The sequence below is a fragment of the Anarhichas minor genome, unplaced genomic scaffold (assembly GCF_050575085.1).
Source record: "Anarhichas minor isolate MPS153535 unplaced genomic scaffold, ASM5057508v1 ptg000045l, whole genome shotgun sequence".
NCBI classification, from domain to species: domain Eukaryota; kingdom Metazoa; phylum Chordata; class Actinopteri; order Perciformes; family Anarhichadidae; genus Anarhichas; species Anarhichas minor.
This window is the reverse complement of record NW_027466491.1, coordinates 5,136,091-5,153,931: the sequence shown is the minus strand read 5'-3', so window position 1 is coordinate 5,153,931 and position 17,841 is coordinate 5,136,091. Positions and strand designations below refer to the sequence as shown.

Genomic DNA, 17,841 nt, shown 5'->3' with positions numbered 1-17,841 from the left:
TATCTTAGTTGATAGAAACCGCTATGTGGCGTTGTGGACACTGAACAGTATATTCTACCCTAAATAAAATTATAATAGTCCATATTTATGGTTAGTTTTGCAAGTCCATTGCAAAGTACCTTCTCTCCCGGCTCTCCACGAAGACCTTGAATACCTTGTATACCAATTCCGTCTTCACCCTGCAAAAAAAAAAGAATATGTATTAGCCATTTATAAGCCAGTTGCTTACTCACTACTTTGATATTTAAGTATTTTTAATGGTTCAAAATGTGTATTTTTTAAAAATCATTAACACTTTTACCGTCTCCCCTTTCTGGCCTGGTAATCCTAGCACCCCATCAATGCCAATGGGACCAGGCAAACCTGCAATACCCTACAGAAGTTTGCATGCATGTGTGTGAGAAAGAGAGAGAGAGAGAGAAAGAGAGAGAGAGAGAGAGAGAGAGAGAGAGAGAGAGAGAGAAAAGAACAAAGAGGAGAGAAAAACACTTTCAGTAAGCAACTCTGGTTTATCTTTCAATGTCTTTTGCCTCTTCAAATAATATTGTCAACAATGTGCTTACATCTCTTCCCGACTCTCCTTTGTCTCCTTTCACACCCTGCTTCCCACGTAAGCCCTTTCAAAAATAATTATCAGATAAAAATGAAACAATGAACATTTCATAGCTGGTAACATCTGATTCATTAAATCACTGGGCATAAGGCCCATTATGCATGTAGACACCATGTATGGTGCATTTTATAATCACATTTTCCAGTGCAACCTTTTAAAAAGACTAATAAATAGATACTTACTTTTGCTCCCAGCTCCCCAAGATCTCCCTACGGAGTGCAAACAGTAGAAATAACTGGTCGATGATTGGTGCATTCTGTGACACTTCATACTGCTTCCTCTAGAATGACTTTATGTTATGCAATATGATACCATGAAACAACACCAGATCATCATTGCAATGTTGGGTTAAGGCCCCAAAAAACGATCACTCTGAAGTTACCTTAACAGATATTCCTGGTGAGCCTGCTGGTCCTGACTGGCCAGGTAGGCCTGGAGCTCCATTGACCCCCGATACGCCAGGAGGCCCCTGGGGACCCTGTAACATGCAGTGTGAAACATTTGAACTGTCCTGAAGTTAACTGTTGGAAAACTCCAAATTCGTTTTTTTTGAAGGACTCACTGACGATCCTGGCTCTCCTTTTCGACCAGGAACGAAATTTGCATCTGCGCCAGCTATAACGTATCCAGCCTCTCCCTAAGTGGTAACAAGAGTAAAGAAAGCATGAACCTGTATTCACAACAGATGATTTTCATCCTATGAGCTCAAGGAAGCAATCAGTCTAAAGTAACTGCACATGTTAGACTTACTCTCTCTCCTCTCTGTCCCTTTGAACCAGTGAGTCCAGGTAGACCCTGCCACGGAGAGACACAGGAAGAGTGATTAGTAGAAGAATTTGAATAAACAATATTGAACAAGTCATTATTCTGATAGATGTGTAGAAAATCTGATTGTTTAATGGTGTTAATGGTGGTTTAGGGGTTAAGGTTTTGTCCCCTAAATGTATTCGTCATGTCGGTCTTACCATATCACCGAGTAGGCCTTGAGGGCCCTGAAAAATGATAAACAACAATAAACATTTTCAGAGGCAGACCTAAATTAAATAAACTTTAACCAGGTCACAGTGTGAGTTTTTGTTTTTTTCTGAATTAAGTTACCCGTTGGCCGGCCGAACCTGGGGATCCGGGTCTCCCTGGTCGTCCTGGCAATCCAGGTATACCATCTGTTGCAGGAGGCCCCTGTCATATCAAAACATTATGGTCTGTGCTGGAAAATAGAATAATAGACATACACAGCAAAGCCACACTCACCCACACAGCCACTGCTATCAAATTGGATACAATGAAAATGAAAAAGTAATTACAACAATGATTTGATATACTGGACCTATGGAGACAGAGCAGTTGTGTTAACATGCACTGTAACTGAGTCAAAGAACGAATAACAAAAAAATCAAAAAATGTAACACAACATGAAAATGTACTTTAGTAAAAGCCATAACAACACTGACATTCAGCTCTAGATGGACTGAAAATGACTGGACTAATTTAAGAAATTGAGTCTGCTGCGTCTCCATCTTATTTTATTTTATTTCATTTTTGTGCATCCCTGTCATTGACTGTGACTAATGCTGTTGTACTGGCTAACTCGCCCTTGCTTTGTAGTAAATATCTGTTGCAGCGCACAATGCACAAATGGGGGAACCAAAAAAATACAAATATATATATATATAAACAGCACTTTTACATCTTTGTTTGTTTCCGTGCTTGTCACTGCTACATACGTATATGACAAAATGTATAATAGATGAAGCTAAAAAAAAGACAGCAGACAGGTAAGGCAATCTCGACAATTAATGACGACAATGATGACAATGGTGGTAGTGTGTTTTGGGTGTGTTTGTGTTTACTGGATGTTGATTCTTACCCTTTCTCCCCTCTCTCCTTTGGAAGAAGTAAAAGGATCATACTGTCCAGGGCTTTGCCGAAATCTCTACATAAACAAAACAAAGACTACAAGTTATTCTAAAAGTTGAATTAATAGCAATGAGGGTACATTTATGCAGGACAGAGAGGGGACAGTCATAGTGGCAACAAAGTATTATCACTTAATGGGTGTCATAATGTTGAGAAGAACACTTGATAAAACATACCAGACCGCCGAGACCAGAACCATCTCCCTGAACAAAAAGAACAAGAATACAAAATATAAATAACACTGCTTTTGGGTATATTTGTAATTTGTAATAACGCATTTCAGTACACTCACCCTTTCCCCTTTCTGACCCTGGATAAACAAAGAAATGATGGTTGGTTAATCAAGAGAAGAACTCAAGAATCAAACTATTGTTTAAGTGAGAAATCAGTGATCTTTAAACCAGGATGCAAACACAGAAACGACACATTGTGCTGCTGTTGAATGCACGAGGGAATAAAAAAAAAATGTGATTCTACCAACCTTCACACACTGGGAGGAGCAGGGACCCTGAGGCTTAAGCAGCTCCTCTGGGTCCTCAGTCGGGGTGTCCAACTGAGTGGACTGCAAATTGACACGAGGAAAAAGGAATTAATTATGGACTAGTTAAAGATATTCAACTGACAGAATATAGAATTAAGTGGCGGAGATGGCTGTGTAATGCAGCTCCAGTCACACTCTCCACCGCTCTGACGTCAACATAAAGACAAGTCAGCTGCAGTGTTCCTTCCAGTCTTTGCGAGTCAATTAAAAGGTGATTATTCATGCATCACCATCTCCAGTGGTGGTTTGGGCAACATCTCCAACCCTGCAGCTTTAATATAGTGAGTATCACCTATAACAGATATCGGTGTAATAACAAAGAAAGACAATAATGTGACAGACAATATTCTTGCTTTGTTTGTGTCTTGCCTCATCGTTAAGTTTGAACTCGGAGAGGACCTCCTCACTGCAGATGATATTGATAAATTCTCTCTCTATGGAAGGGAAGTCATCAAAGGTTGGCGAGTAGAAGATGTTTTTGTAGCTGGTGGGTGCAGCTATCTTATTCAGCTCCTCCATGTCTGCATTAGAAACTCCAACTGCCAGGACACTGACACCTAGAGAGAAACAATGGTAATCAGGTTTTCAAAGTCCTATTCATCATATATTCATTTGAAAAAAATATAATGTTGCTCTGCTATATGCATGCTTTTTTCTACAGTAAAACTCATTGGAAACACCATTTTGGAGCGTTTAAAATTTTTCTTTCCAATGGTTTCACAGACCCAGAGCACGTGCAATTCTGGAGGGTGGCAGCACGTCATCCTGGGCCCTGCCATCCGTAATCAGAACCAGGACATGGGCCACATCCTGCCTCATCCCCAGAGACTCCTGGAACAGTTCCTGCAGAACGTAGCTGATGCCTTTTCCTGGTGGTGCACAGAGGTATTAAACCTTTGGGAGTTTTACATCGTTATATGCTGGTAGATGAAATGTACTTGTCTGAACAGCACTGTTTTGAGGTACTGCAGTGACGTTGCAAGGGACATGCACCATATAGAGTGTAAGCAATGCACATGCCAGAAATATTGTGTATTAGCTGTTAGAGGCTGTGACATCAAAAGCAGGACCTAATTAGTGTTACAGGAATAGCCTGCCAACGGATGATAGGTGGCAAAGTAGTGTGCACATTTGATTGAGTTTCACTAACCTGTTTTGGTGTTGCCTCCTCCGTAACGTAGTGCTCTGAGCGCCCTGAGCACAGAGTTTCTGTCTTTATAGTCATGTAGATGGAATTCAATTCGAGGCTCATCGCTGTAATGAACCACGGCTATCTGAGAGAAAATACACATCATCATAACATCATCTAAATTGCATCCGACTTTGAGCTATAATTGTGAATTGCATTTTAATCCTCCTCCTCACATATACTATATATATATATATTGAGAGAGATATTTGCTGCATGTGCCTCTTAGTTGGCTGCCACTCTTTATGATTACAAGCCATGTGGCATTGTGCCCTGTTTATCCTTTCTGAAAATGTTTGAGTCAGATTCTTCCCACTTGGGCAGGTGAAATAATGGCACATTATGCTCCTGCTAATGGCACTGGCTTACGTCTCACTGGAGCAGTTTGCTAACTGGCAGCAGCTATTATCATTTAAAATCCAGTTTTTAATTGTTATTGTCCTACCACTCGAAACACACTTTGGGCCAAAGAGCCATATCGTGACCGGAATCTCAAGCTGGAACAATATAAAACAAAGAAAGTTTTACTGAGAAACCAACCTGTGTGCCCTGAGGACCAATGATAGGGAAGTAAGTGGCCACCCGGAATATGAAGTCTTTCATCTTGATGAAGTTGTTGACACCGATGCTGGAGGACTCATCCACAAGGAATACTATGTCTGCTTTGGTCTTACCACACACTGAAAAAACACAAAAACACACATACCGTAAATACATATTCACCATTTAATGTCTATAATGCATTTGTGTGATGTGGAAACTATATACACCCTTTATTTTTTCATAAAATAAACAATACCTGGTCCTGGTGGAGCTGTTGTCTCTGCACGGAGTGTGGGCAATCGAAGAGAGGGGACTTCTGCTGCTTTTGCTACAGGGACACTTGGCTGACCTGGAGGCTTCTTGGTGGTTATGGATTTAGTTGGTGGCACAGCGATGGGGTGCCGGGTGGTCCTCGCGGCTGTGCGAGTGATGGTAGTGTCGGCGATGGAGGCGGTCGTGATACGAGGGGCGACTGTGGCTGGCACAGACTGGACTGTTACCACCGGGGGTTCCTGTCCCACTGAGACATAACATCACTGATTACAAAAAACGAAATCAAACTCCAGCAGCAGTTGCTGCAGCAACAAATGGGTTTCAGCAACAGGTGGTGTTCATTGTTGCAGGGAACTAAAATGAGAGATTCATGATTATAAATAGTTTTAGTTATTACATAGAATTGTTATGGATGTACTTGTGTGTTTTTAAAAAGTTAAAATTGTGTTTATAAGTCTCTTTTACATTTAAAAAAAAAATATTCAACTTACATCGTATATCCTTCACAATCAATAAGCATAAGTATGCAAGATAGAGGTTTGTCAATGTTTCACAGAGCTAATCAAACCATTTAAGTAGTGTCTTACATATTCTCTGATACACGGTGCTTATAGGGCCCTCCACTTCTCCATACAAAGGTCTGATGCTAAAAATATAAGTTCTTCCATACAGCAAATCCCTGATCTTATAGGAGCTGAAACCAGGGCCCAGGGTCTCTGTTTTAGTCTCCAACACTGAAAAGAGACACAAAGAAGAAGAAGAAGAAGAAGTTAAATTGCGTGATGGCAACGTGATGATTAACTAAAGGTGAAACTTTGTCAGACCTGAGATGTGCCTCCAGGAGAGAAGGTATCCAGACACAGCAGCCACACGTGTCCAGTTCAGAACAATGCTGCTGTCTGTGGTGTTCAGAGCAGCAAAGCCATTTACTTTTGGAAGATCCACTGAAACAGAAAGAAACGCATGAATGATGAAATAAAAATGAATAAATAAGCGAAACAATAAAAAGATCCGATGTGTCTGGCTATACTACAAAACTACAGACATCTCTGTACTATTTGCTTTACGTATAATTGTATAAATATCTCCCTGAAACCTCTGATTGAGAGCCCATCATCTCATATACTGTTCCTCACTGTTTCGGGCAGGCAGGACTCACAGGTGCGTGCAGTGAGCAGGACTGGGCTTCCCTCCTTATTGCCCACCATGGAGGACACCTGGATCTTATAAGCCGAGCTCTCCCGCAGCTTGTTGATGGTGTAGGTGGTGGAAGCAGCAGATACCGCCTGGGACTTCTCATCACCCCCTAGAGCAGGGAATAATACAAATCCAACATGTAGAGATAACGAGAGCGTGAAACAATATGATTGTGTGCTCAGTTACAGTTAGAAGTCCACAGAGTGATCTATGAGGAGCTAGTAATTACCAAAACGATGCACGATGGCAGTAACAATTTGTTGTGATTGGAAAACATTATGCAAGAAATGTTTTCCATCTTCAGTTAATAAAATTGAGAGTGTGGGGACAATACATGTACAGTATGTAAGTATTAGGGTGTAAGCACACATGGTTGACTGTTCATGTGGTCCCTTACCGAGGAAGGGGATCCAGGAGATTTTGTACCCAGATGCCCCTGATGTTTTCCTCCACGACAGCGTGAAAGAGTTGACTCCGATGTCCACAACCTTCACTTCCCTCACTGCCTGGATTGGCTGTGAGCCTGAGACAGCAGCTGGAAAATAAACACCAAATAACCATGTTAGGTGATTTTACAACATTCAAATGTGTTTTTTCAGTATCAAAACACTCGTCCTAATCAATTCCAATCATGATGCAACAAAAATCGGTATAAAAACATCAATACATTTCATCTGAGCTGGATGAGCTGGTGGTCACACACCCTATCATTTGCCGTTGTAGTAAATGTAGCACTTGGAGCTTGGTGAAACACCTTAACTTTGACAGTGATGAAGTGATAGCAGCTCTGCTGACTTAGACACAGGGACACACACACTACAAGTGACAACGACAGGAACTGTGGTTAAAATGGGAAGACCAAAGTACATGACTTGTCAGTCAAACAGAGACAGCACGAGGGTGCTGTGGTACGGGATGAGGAACTTCGTTCTCCCTACCCATTTAATTACAATGGCGCGCACAGCTGCTGCACAGAGCTATTTAGATCTAAAGATGAATCACGATCAATTAAAACAAACTGGGAGACCTCACTTCCTGTACCTGTGAGCTGAGATAAGGAGATTTCTGGTCCCTCTGAGTTGCCATAAACTGCACAGATGGTGATCGTGTAGGTGGACTGTGGGTTCAGGTCTTCCATACGATGGAAAAGAACACCGCGATCCAGGTAATGGGACTGAGGGCTGCTGTCACCTGCATGCAGGTACATACACACAACACAATATTACGTACAGAGTAGGGATTATCTACGCACACAATTTGTCTTCATTATTTTGGACAAAAATGGATATAAAGGCTTTAAGATTGCTGACAGGTTGTCTGACAAGTTTGTTTGATTGACCTGTGAAAACATATTTAATAGTCCCCATATTGGGCTGAGGCAGAGACAAACTTGAGTAAATGTAATCACCGGTGTTCCAAGAGAGTTTGTACTCAGTAGCTCCAACAATCGGACTCCACTCTACATCTACGGAGGTACTGGTGTACGACGACACCTTGAAGTTGGACACATAGCCCAAAGGAGCTGAGACAGAGGAGAAGGAAACGTGAATAACATGTTCTTGTGAAAACATGGTTAATTACATAATCTCATCGATGATATGCAACAGAAATACTCATGACAAATTAAACAGACTGATTGATTGATTGATTTCTAACGTTTCTCTAACCTGTAAGTTCTAAAGTTCCTGTTTTCCTGTCCTGTTAATTCACTCAAAGCGACTGTGGTCTGTCACTTTAAATGCAAATGATTCAAATTAAATTGATATTTTATCAATGAAAACGACATACAATATTACACTACTTACATTTTGTGACACAGAGGTGATTAAAACTTTGTAAAAATCCATAATAATCACTCCTAAACCTCAGCGGTACTTCAGGTGGGAGGCACACGTATTGTTACTCACAAGTTTTGAAGGTAGCACTGATACCGGGTCCCATCACAGGTCCAAACAGCACATAGAGAGACAGGACGTATTCAGTATCATGCGCTACATTCCTCAGCTGGTACTCTGTGGTGCTGCCATTCAGGGCCAACTGCCTGGGACGGTCCCGACCAACAAACTCTGAAAATAACATCAACATTGACAGCACAGTCACATCACTCTTTCTCACATTTGGTTATTCCTCACTCATTTAAATATACAAGAGTGTACAAGAGTCCTGAGATGTATCACAAGAAGAACCAGGACATAGTTTTATGATGTAAACAAATCAGAAAGGATGAAAATGAGAGAAAGGGACATAGTAAATCACCTGGGGTGGGTCCCCAGGCCAGTCTGTATCCTGTGGCTCCTGGGACGCTGTTCCATGAGATGACTGCAGTACTGGTGCTCACAGCAGACACCTTCAAAGTTTGTACTGAGCTGCTTTCCACTGACACACAGAGAGAGAGAGAGAGAAAGGGCATCTTCAAATCTAACCTAGTCTAGGTCTGTAATACTTTATCCACTCATGCCTGTATTTCTGTTCTTCCTAGAAAGCGTCCTAGTTACATGTCTTCAATTTGGTGGAGGTGATGGGCCCCTCGATGTCTCCAAAGATGGGGTTGATGGTGATGGTGTACTCAGAGGCTGAGTGGAGGCCCAGGATCATGTAGAAGTTAAAGTTGTCCCCAAGGTTTATGTTCTCTATGTGGCGGTCTGACAGACACACAGAGGCACACAGACTCTAATGTCACACTTTTAGGCTTTATTTCACAAACCAAGGTTATTTCTTTTTTGCTACACCCTTGTATTCAATTATGTGGCAAAGAGTGAACCACAGTACCTGGGGATTCCCATGTCAGACGGTATCCTGTGGCACCCTTAACTGATGCCCACCTCGCCTGGACGGTGTCTGTGGTGGCGTTTTGGACCAGGAACTTCTGAACTTGTACCAGCTTTACTGTGAAACACACCCATACCCACACACACCCACACACACACACACACATATACACAGAGTCACATACACAAGTTCAACATTTCACTTTAGTTCATACAGTGATCAACAAATCATAGTAATGCCAGAAAGTAAGCTAGTAAAATAAAAAAAAGCACACAAATGTCAATTAATTAAAATTGTGATAAAGAAGAGTCTTACGTATGTAATAAACATAATGCTGGTATTTTTATTCTACAACAACAGCACCATGTTGTGGAGTTATTATGGTATTACACCTTGGCGTTTGCTTCCTTGTATTATAGCTTGTCTCATACTCTATTACAATTGCAATTGTTGATTAGTTACAGCTATCAAAGCTGTTTTCCTGTCAGTGTTTAGTCAGTGTAGAGAGTTATATATGGTAAATGAAATTAACTTAAGTGTGAGAAAGTTGGAAAGTAAACTAATATAATTATGGTGTATAATTATGGGGTTTTCACGCCGATAAACTTACATGTCTTGCCCACTATTGAAACCGTTTCACTTTGTCCTTGGGGGTAAATGGCATAAATACTGATGGTATACTTCTTATCCTCCTCCAGGCTGTCAATCACGTGAGAAGAGGTGTCGCCAGGAAGCAAGTTCTCATAAGTAAATCCCGGTCGGTTGGCTGCAGAGGAACAAAATCCAGAAGAATACATGAAATATACATTCAAACAACTTTAAATTTGAATTATTCATCTTTACCAACGATTTAAAAACACGATTATGATTACAAATACTGCAAAAACATTTCTATACTTTTGTGCAATGCGTCTGGTGTCAAATGATAATAATTGCACGGTGTAATGTTGGCATACATCTTGGGATGAAGATCTTGAATCCGTTGAGCTTCCCTAGAGGATGCGTCCAGCCCAGGCGCAGAGAGAACAGGCCCTCCTCAATAACACGGAAGTTTGACACCTGAGGCAAAGGGGCTACAAGGCAGAACATTGTTGATCAGGGAAGCAAGGTAAATCCTAAAACAAATGTGCAGAAGTATTTGTGTATTTTCTTAAAGGTGGATGAGCAGGCAACGGCGTGTGGAACCCACTTGTCTGGACGGTGATTGTTGCAGAGTCTCCTATGAGGCTGGGGTAGATGGCGTAGACAGTGAGGGAATAGTTGGTTGTAGGAGTCAGCTCCGTCACCACTGCTGTGCTAACATCTGCCTTCAGATCAACCTGTTACATACAGGGAAGACAATGGAAGGAGCTTAGCGTGTGCATGTGTGCATGCATCTTTTGTTACTGTAACATAATTATCTGTCTTTCAAGGGTACAACCACAGTGTTATCATGAAAACAGTATGCACAAGCATAAACACAGAAGCGCTGATATTGTTCGAGAAATGGATATCATACTGGTCCTATTAATGCTTTGTTGCCAGCTGTGGAGAGCCACACAGATTGAATTTTCACTCAAATCACTCAGGCTGCATTGAGAGATGACTCACTGCATTTTAGTGCTGGTCACAAAGGTGGCATGCAGTTTTTGGTCATTAGCAGTCCTGAGGAAGAAGCATTGAGTGATGTACCGTAGTGGAAAATAAGACTACGCTCCGTTACAGTCCAGCTCAATTATTATCATGCATATGCGTAATGCCTCACTTGTCTCTGTTGTAGGGGGAGGTGTCCACTGGAGCCGAGAGGGTCGACCAGGAGACGATATCCGGTGACGTCGCCTGTGGCCTCGCTCCATGTCAGTCTGAGGGAACTGTGGGCCAACTCGCTAACTTGCAGGTCCCTGGGACCCACCACACGTTCTTCAACTAGGATTGGGAGAAGGAGGGATGGGAGGAAAATAGATATGAAATATATATGTAAAAAAGGAGCAGGGAGCATGTAAAACATTTACGTCGGTCTGGAAGGAAGAATTTGTTAGCGAGATAAATCCATCTTAGTGAGTAAACTGCACAGCAGAGTGAAATCAAAGAAATCTATTAAACATCTTACTTTTCAAGCTTTTATAAACCATCAAAATAAATAAATGCAAACAGCTGTCAGTATGAGGGAAGCTTTGAAAGGATGTCTGAGCTTGTTATGAAAGACTTTGCTTTCATACTGCGTGTGTATTGACTCACCAGGCGGGGCTGTTTTCACAGGAAGGGGTGGTTCTGAGGCGGTAAAACACACTCTGCGTGACAGTTTGGGAAGGATGGTTTGAAGCAGAGCGTAGTCAGTGCCCAGTAATAGGTGCTCCTCATGTGGCTCTGACACAATCCTCCTCAGCTCTGACTCATCAGCTCCCCTAACACCTGGTCACAGCAGAGTAAAAAAAAAAATCAGTACTCTTTACACACTTATTCTGCTAATATTTGACACGCTACACATACATACTGCAGACATACGCAGCCTTTAGATGCACGTATCTGTACAAATGTGTTATCAATGCTATACAGGCCCTACAGGCATATTGGTTTTGCACTAGTAGTGCACTCGGAGCTTCTCTGCGGGAGTGATGAACGAGAGGAGCAAGCCGCAGTGTCAGAGGTGCAGATGGAGGACACTGAATCGTCTAATGAATAATGGCTGCGATTAGCACACCATCGGCTAATGAGCAGTAATTATTGCACCGCTCCCAGCTGAGGAGAGTAAGTTGTGGGCTTGTGTGCTCGTGCGTGTGTGTAGGGGAAAGGGAAAGATACGTGTAAGTACACTTGTGGGTGAACAGCGGTGTGTATTCATGAGTGGGGGAAAGGCTTACTATATAGGATAAAGAAGCTTTGCGGATGCAACACACGGTACCAGACAGTGAACATTTACATATACAGTGTAGCTGAATACATATACAGTGCATAATATACCTGCATTCAAAAAACAAGAATCTCTCACACGCTCACAAATACCCACACTGAATCCAATGAATTCAAATGTATGATGTGAATTTCTGACCGCAAACACTGCAGATAAGCTGGCAAAGCTCGGATAAAATGTGAGGGGCCACTGCAGTGAGGGTGTTGGAGGAATTCACAATACCAACTTCCACACTCACCTATTGCAAAGAGAGAAATCCCATTGTCAGCCACAGCTCTGGCCGCGGCGTCGACCTGGTCGTCCGAACGTCCGTTTGTGATCATGACAACGATCTGTACAAAAGAGAGAGGAACAAAAAGATTGCGTGAAAATGTGTTGTGCCAAATCTCTGGTTTGCGAGGTTTATCCTCCTTCCACACAACATTTCCTTTGGGTAAAGAGAACATATCCTTGCAATCACAGCTATGCTCAAAAAGCCCCCACCTTGAGATGGTTTAACTCATAATTGAATACATAATTAAATAAATCGAACCCAAAGACAGAGTGGAATTCAATGATGCTGGTTTGCAACAGAAACGGATCATTTGCCCATAAAGAAAAATGTACTCAGTTCATTCAAAGTTCACCTCTCAGTCAATGAAGACGATATGATCGATATGAAAATGTAGCTGCTTTTCTGCATGTGCTCAAGTGTGCTGCTGCAAGATGATTCACACTCAGAGATCGAGAGGAATGCTAACCAGCTGTTTCTATACGGAGGCTACACTACAGTGTTCGACTTTCAGAGAAATGTAGCCGACAGGAATGGAGAGCTGTTGGAAGAGCATTTGGATATTTGACGACGCACTTATGAGACAAGTTTAATTCAGTTGATGACGATTGCAATTGGGTTAGGTTCCAAAGTTAAGACCAGTACAGTAGGCGTAGTCAGTTTGTGGGAATGTTTCAAGGGTAGATGATAGCTTTTTCTCTGCAATCCTTATACGCAGTCACCCTGGATTGGTTTTCACATCTCCCTGGTTGAAGCATTGTACCTTTGGGGTATGGTCTCGACTCATGACGGGGCTGAACACGGGGTCAACCAGAAACTGGAGGGCATCGCCAATCCTCCTGGATCCCCCCTCATAGGGGAGGTCTTTGATGGCTCTGAGAACCTCCTTCAGTGAGCTGTAGTCTGTCAAAGCAATCTGCATCCTACAAGGAACAAATGACAGGGAAAGCACAACTGGATCAAGTAGAAATAATGGAACAGCTAATGCAAACATTGCTTTATGTGTATATCTTGTTTCTCTGAATAAAGTTCCTTAGCCTCTAAGCATGTAAATGCATTGTATAATGCAAAATAAAAGAAGTCAACAAAACATTTTGTAAAAGTAAAGTAAGTCTTTCTGATGTAACAATCATCTGTGGTAAAAGTTAAAGGAGACGGTCGTGATGGCGACTAGTTAAAGAGGTCTGTACTGTGTGTGTAACTCATCGACATGTTGTGCGCGTGTTTGTGTTTGAGTTTTACCTTGGCACATCGCCAAAGACGGTGACTCCGAAGCGGACCCCCTCATTGCCCATCACACTATCCTGGTAGGAGGAGACGATGGTCGAGATGAAGTCCTTGACCCTGGTGAAGCTGGTCTGGCCCACACTCCATGACTCATCCACCAGAAACACTATGTCTGCCTGCACCACCGTCCTGCATGCTGAGGGAAGAAGAATGTGTGAATTAGTGTGCGCACAAACACCAAGGAGTGAGGTGCAGGGGGATGCATGTTTAAAAAATGAAGATAGCTGCATGCTCTTTCCCTAACCTTGTACAATCAAATAAGTTTTCTTTTTTTTAAGGTTAAAGGGTGAGGCTGGTCATTCCGAAATATCCCTACGCTGACCACCAGATGGCAGTCATGTTCCATCGTGATAAGATTTGTCCTTTTACTTGCTTCTGTCAGGCAGCCAGAGCACCACACAAATCCCCATGAATGTTTAATGAGACACAAGTGAGCCAAAGAGACTATCACTATTCTGAGCACTCCAGCAATAAAACTTTAGTACAGCGAAGAGGAACGCTTAGAATAATAAGGTAAACACACCCAAAATCAGGGTCAGTCCCCTCGCTCGAGCAAACAAGCGCTTTAAACGCAAGGATCTGCTGCGTTTGGCAGGATTCAGATGCGTTTTAATGTGTAGTTATAAGCCAGACGCACAAAAAAGGTACGCTGATGCATTGACTACACACACACTCACACACATACATTAGCTCTTGCAACTCTGTGTCAGATGCACACCCTTGCACATATTCCATAGATGTACAGTACTTTACCAGCAAACGTACACAGTCCTCACAGAAATCTGCTGCGTGTGAAAACGTCCTCTGAGTCAATATTCTGGCATTACATATGCAATAACCCACAGTGACGACAGCATTGATTAGGCTCGTGAATAAGAGAGAGGCACCACTGATTGTTCTGTAAGTGATAACTCAGCGTCTCTGCTGTCCTCTATTTCATTACGGAGCTTTCCCGCCTCTATTATCTCGCCCTTCTTCCTTTGGCTGCAATCCCAGGATTCACTGGGGGAGACATATGTCTCCAGCCCGTGGCGACCTAACATTATGTTCTCCCTCACACACCTATACATCTCTGGCCACACACCAAGGAAACAAAATATCATTGAGAATACCATTCTGGAGCCTTTCTCTGGTGCTGAGCTACTATCTATGACCACATGGAAGCTTTATTGTCATATTTTTAGCAATAGTGGATTCATCATTGATGAACACGGTTAAAACCACTGATGCAGGATTCAACAATGTTGGTCATCTCCATCCTGTGTTGGCCACCAACAATCCTTGCATACACATGTGGCCTACCCATATATTGGGATACATTTTCTTTCCACATTGTGGAGACTTTGAGCAGGGAAGCGACTGGAGGCTGGTCCCTGTCAGACAGACGGACTGAGGTGGAAAAAAAAGATAAATTAACCAGGGGTTTGTCTGTCTGGGCAGGCAGGTGAGAACCACATGGCAAGGATAAGGAGACATCACATGCTAAGGGATTAGGAACGGTTTTCTTGAAGGTTATCTATGCTGGTATCTCAAAAGTTGCGTACACCTGTTAGACCATTGATTTACGCCTTAGATCTAGCTCATATGCCGCAGAAAATTCTGCCAGGAAAAGAAAATGCCCACGAAATAATGATGCACTGCTGCAAACCATCAGAGAGCACAACTCAAAGGGCCGTCAGGATCAGATTTTATCCAGACAAATGAAAGTAAAAGTTCATCTAAGAAGAAGAAGAAATAAAGTAATAGCAGGAGGGAGAAGCTACAAAGCGTAGGACATAAATGTTAAATGAGATGTGACTAAGGAGCAGTCATTACTCCAAGATGTGTTTTTAGTGACGTGTACCTGCCCTGTTGGACAGTCAGGGGGTTTAAACAAGTAAGTCAGTCTACTACTCTCCTCATTATGTTATGGATATAATTTGAATTCAATGCAGTCCATTATGTAGTTGAAAGATTATGTAGTTGAAGTTGGTGGAGACCAAAACATAGATAAGAAGAGAAGGAATAATGTCTTGTTGGGGGACAAGAAACATGACTCCAAGTGAATGCTAATGTTGCTCTGCTATCAACTTTATAAGGTGATACGTGAGTGTGATGTTTACAGCTGAATACTGCTGCCCAGCGCAGTTTTTAAATCACTGCACATGCGTACATTGTGTTGAATTAATGGCTCATTCATTTAAAAATCGATCCACATGCCCCTACTTGCTAGACAGTCATATGATGACACTGACAAGAATAAACAATGGTTACAGTTAAATGGTAACAGCAGCTTCAAATGTGTCCTTGGGTTATTTATATCCTTCCATAACTCTGCCCAACAACTTTACCAATCACTTTCTGCCAACCGACACTCCATGTGTTGGAAATCTAACTTTTGATTTTGCTGATTGACCTTTTGGCGACATCCAATAGCACCTGCGGCTAAGGTTCTGTATCTGGGAGATGAGTTTGGCAGGCTGGCAGACAGAGTGCTGTACTCTACATGAGGCTAGCAGATGTTTAACAGTCTGGAGGGAAAGTGGAGCCGGGTTAGTGTCTGCCCCGTGTATCAATCCATGTGTGGAGATTTAATGATGGCGCACTCGCTCAGACTGTGTTCGTTGAGCACCTGCCCTTTCTTTGGCCGGAGAAATCAAGTCATCTAATTCATGGATCTGTGCACACTGCTGACAATCAGACATATGGTGTTGACTCAGAATTCAGTAACTGAAGGTGCCAAACTGATGGTGCTATAGGGTGGTATATCACGTGGTTAGAAAAAAACAAAACACATATCGAAACAAAGAAAAAGGTGACTGAGGGAGTGAGTCACAGACGGAAATCTTGATTAAATGAATGGGAAAAAACAAAGAAAAAAGCTTGATGGTGCTATATGGGTATTTGAAAAGAACATAGAAAAGGATCATTTGAGGCAAATTCATGAATTGTGTGTTTGAGTGTATCCTTTGTGTGTAGGATTGTCAACCGTTACCTTCAGCTTGTGCTGTGACACTTTGATGAGAGAGAGAAAGGGACAGTAGAAAGACCCACACTGAAGAGCGGCCCATACTCTTCCTCCTTCGATCACCTGCTCCTCCACCCAGTTCTTCTTCTCTTCACAAATCCCCTTCTTAAATTCCACTCCACAATCATCAATTCCAGTTCTTCTTTCCTGTTATCTGAAAGCACACAGATGAATAGAGAGTGGAAAAACAGTCGTTAGAGGCACGAAAAGATAAAATACAATCTGCAATTTTTTTTAATTTGGAAAGGATTTTCTGAAGAAAATCCTGAAGAGTACATGTCAGGTCAATAAAACCTTTTCATGAAACTTGACCATGTGCAACTACAATTATTATCTTTTTAAATTATTATTATTGTAGTCATTTAGGCCAATGCACATGAGGTTAGCATAATGTTGCACTCACTCCCATCATTATGTGTACATTCCCTATAAACAGTTTTACAACAGATTCCGATGACGCCATGGAAATAAAAGCATCAAAAAGGCTTTTAAACTGTCCACAACCCGGGTATTAAAAGCAGTTATTGAGTGTAAACATTATTAACATACATGAATGTTAAAAGTTATTACACCAATAAAGGCTGACCTGGATGGATGTCACTGTCCACACTGTTCATAAGTGAAGAAAAATCCTAGTTTAAACTCTTTGTGCTGTTGGTGAATATACCATTTGGACTGAAGACAAAACAGTAGCTACTGGACAGCTTCCAGTTCAAGTAGCTTGAAGGGTAGAGATGCACTCAAGGGAGCTCTTGTATGAGTCGACAGGTGCAAAAGATATTTGGACTGGTCAGCCAAACCTCTGGACGACGTTGTCCGAGATTGAGGATTATCTAAACTCCCTGAGGGCCTGCAATGCCCTGGAACACACAATGCAGGGGTGATTATCTACAGAGCTAAGGCCGGGGCAGCATGGCTAATCGCTTCCAATGTGTGAGTGCGCTTTTCTACATTGCACTTGGTCAAAAGAATGTAGCCCCGTGGCAAATCTGTAACAGACACCAAGTGTGTCTAATTACAGTTTCCATCAGCCCCTCTGTTATGTTTTGTGTGACACCCATAGTGAATTTGTGGTAAAAAAGGAACCATGTGAGTTATCTGCAATCCAAAATGTAGTGTTATTTTTCTGCTTATACTGTATATATGGTCATGTTTTTGAAGCATGTTTTTTTTTAATGCGTGGGATGAATGGTGACGGTCCATGGCAGCGTTTCAAAGAACAACACAGTTCAAACAACACAGCTGTTCTTCACAGCAATGTACTGTTGACGAGAAGGGAGTATTAGCTGTTCCAGAGTAAATGGAGGTCCAGGAACACTCCAGGAACACTCCAGGAATACAGAA

General features: G+C 42.1%; 1 protein-coding gene across 1 annotated transcript in view; it reads right to left on the bottom strand.

Annotated features, from left to right (window-relative positions):
- Positions 1 to 16,540, bottom strand: part of col7a1l (collagen type VII alpha 1-like) — a 40,599-nt gene extending 24,059 nt beyond the window's left edge. The window contains exons 1-37 of the mRNA XM_076111915.1: positions 16,465 to 16,540; positions 13,446 to 13,626; positions 12,967 to 13,126; positions 12,171 to 12,264; positions 11,260 to 11,433; positions 10,787 to 10,947; positions 10,232 to 10,361; positions 9,999 to 10,115; positions 9,653 to 9,808; positions 9,043 to 9,159; positions 8,769 to 8,915; positions 8,530 to 8,649; positions 8,181 to 8,339; positions 7,682 to 7,795; positions 7,315 to 7,464; positions 6,671 to 6,808; positions 6,236 to 6,382; positions 5,901 to 6,020; positions 5,664 to 5,810; positions 5,060 to 5,323; positions 4,801 to 4,940; positions 4,222 to 4,345; positions 3,797 to 3,940; positions 3,441 to 3,628; positions 3,012 to 3,092; positions 2,823 to 2,840; positions 2,707 to 2,733; positions 2,481 to 2,546; positions 1,712 to 1,792; positions 1,579 to 1,605; positions 1,364 to 1,408; positions 1,176 to 1,250; positions 996 to 1,091; positions 796 to 822; positions 564 to 617; positions 302 to 373; positions 120 to 179 (exon numbers count right to left, since the gene is read on the bottom strand). Coding sequence (XP_075968030.1) covers positions 120 to 179; positions 302 to 373; positions 564 to 617; positions 796 to 822; positions 996 to 1,091; positions 1,176 to 1,250; positions 1,364 to 1,408; positions 1,579 to 1,605; positions 1,712 to 1,792; positions 2,481 to 2,546; positions 2,707 to 2,733; positions 2,823 to 2,840; positions 3,012 to 3,092; positions 3,441 to 3,628; positions 3,797 to 3,940; positions 4,222 to 4,345; positions 4,801 to 4,940; positions 5,060 to 5,323; positions 5,664 to 5,810; positions 5,901 to 6,020; positions 6,236 to 6,382; positions 6,671 to 6,808; positions 7,315 to 7,464; positions 7,682 to 7,795; positions 8,181 to 8,339; positions 8,530 to 8,649; positions 8,769 to 8,915; positions 9,043 to 9,159; positions 9,653 to 9,808; positions 9,999 to 10,115; positions 10,232 to 10,361; positions 10,787 to 10,947; positions 11,260 to 11,433; positions 12,171 to 12,264; positions 12,967 to 13,126; positions 13,446 to 13,626; positions 16,465 to 16,540 — 4,197 coding nt within the window. The remainder of the gene's footprint in view (positions 1 to 119; positions 180 to 301; positions 374 to 563; positions 618 to 795; positions 823 to 995; positions 1,092 to 1,175; positions 1,251 to 1,363; positions 1,409 to 1,578; positions 1,606 to 1,711; positions 1,793 to 2,480; positions 2,547 to 2,706; positions 2,734 to 2,822; positions 2,841 to 3,011; positions 3,093 to 3,440; positions 3,629 to 3,796; positions 3,941 to 4,221; positions 4,346 to 4,800; positions 4,941 to 5,059; positions 5,324 to 5,663; positions 5,811 to 5,900; positions 6,021 to 6,235; positions 6,383 to 6,670; positions 6,809 to 7,314; positions 7,465 to 7,681; positions 7,796 to 8,180; positions 8,340 to 8,529; positions 8,650 to 8,768; positions 8,916 to 9,042; positions 9,160 to 9,652; positions 9,809 to 9,998; positions 10,116 to 10,231; positions 10,362 to 10,786; positions 10,948 to 11,259; positions 11,434 to 12,170; positions 12,265 to 12,966; positions 13,127 to 13,445; positions 13,627 to 16,464) is intronic.
- Positions 16,541 to 17,841: the final 1,301 nt, after the last annotated feature.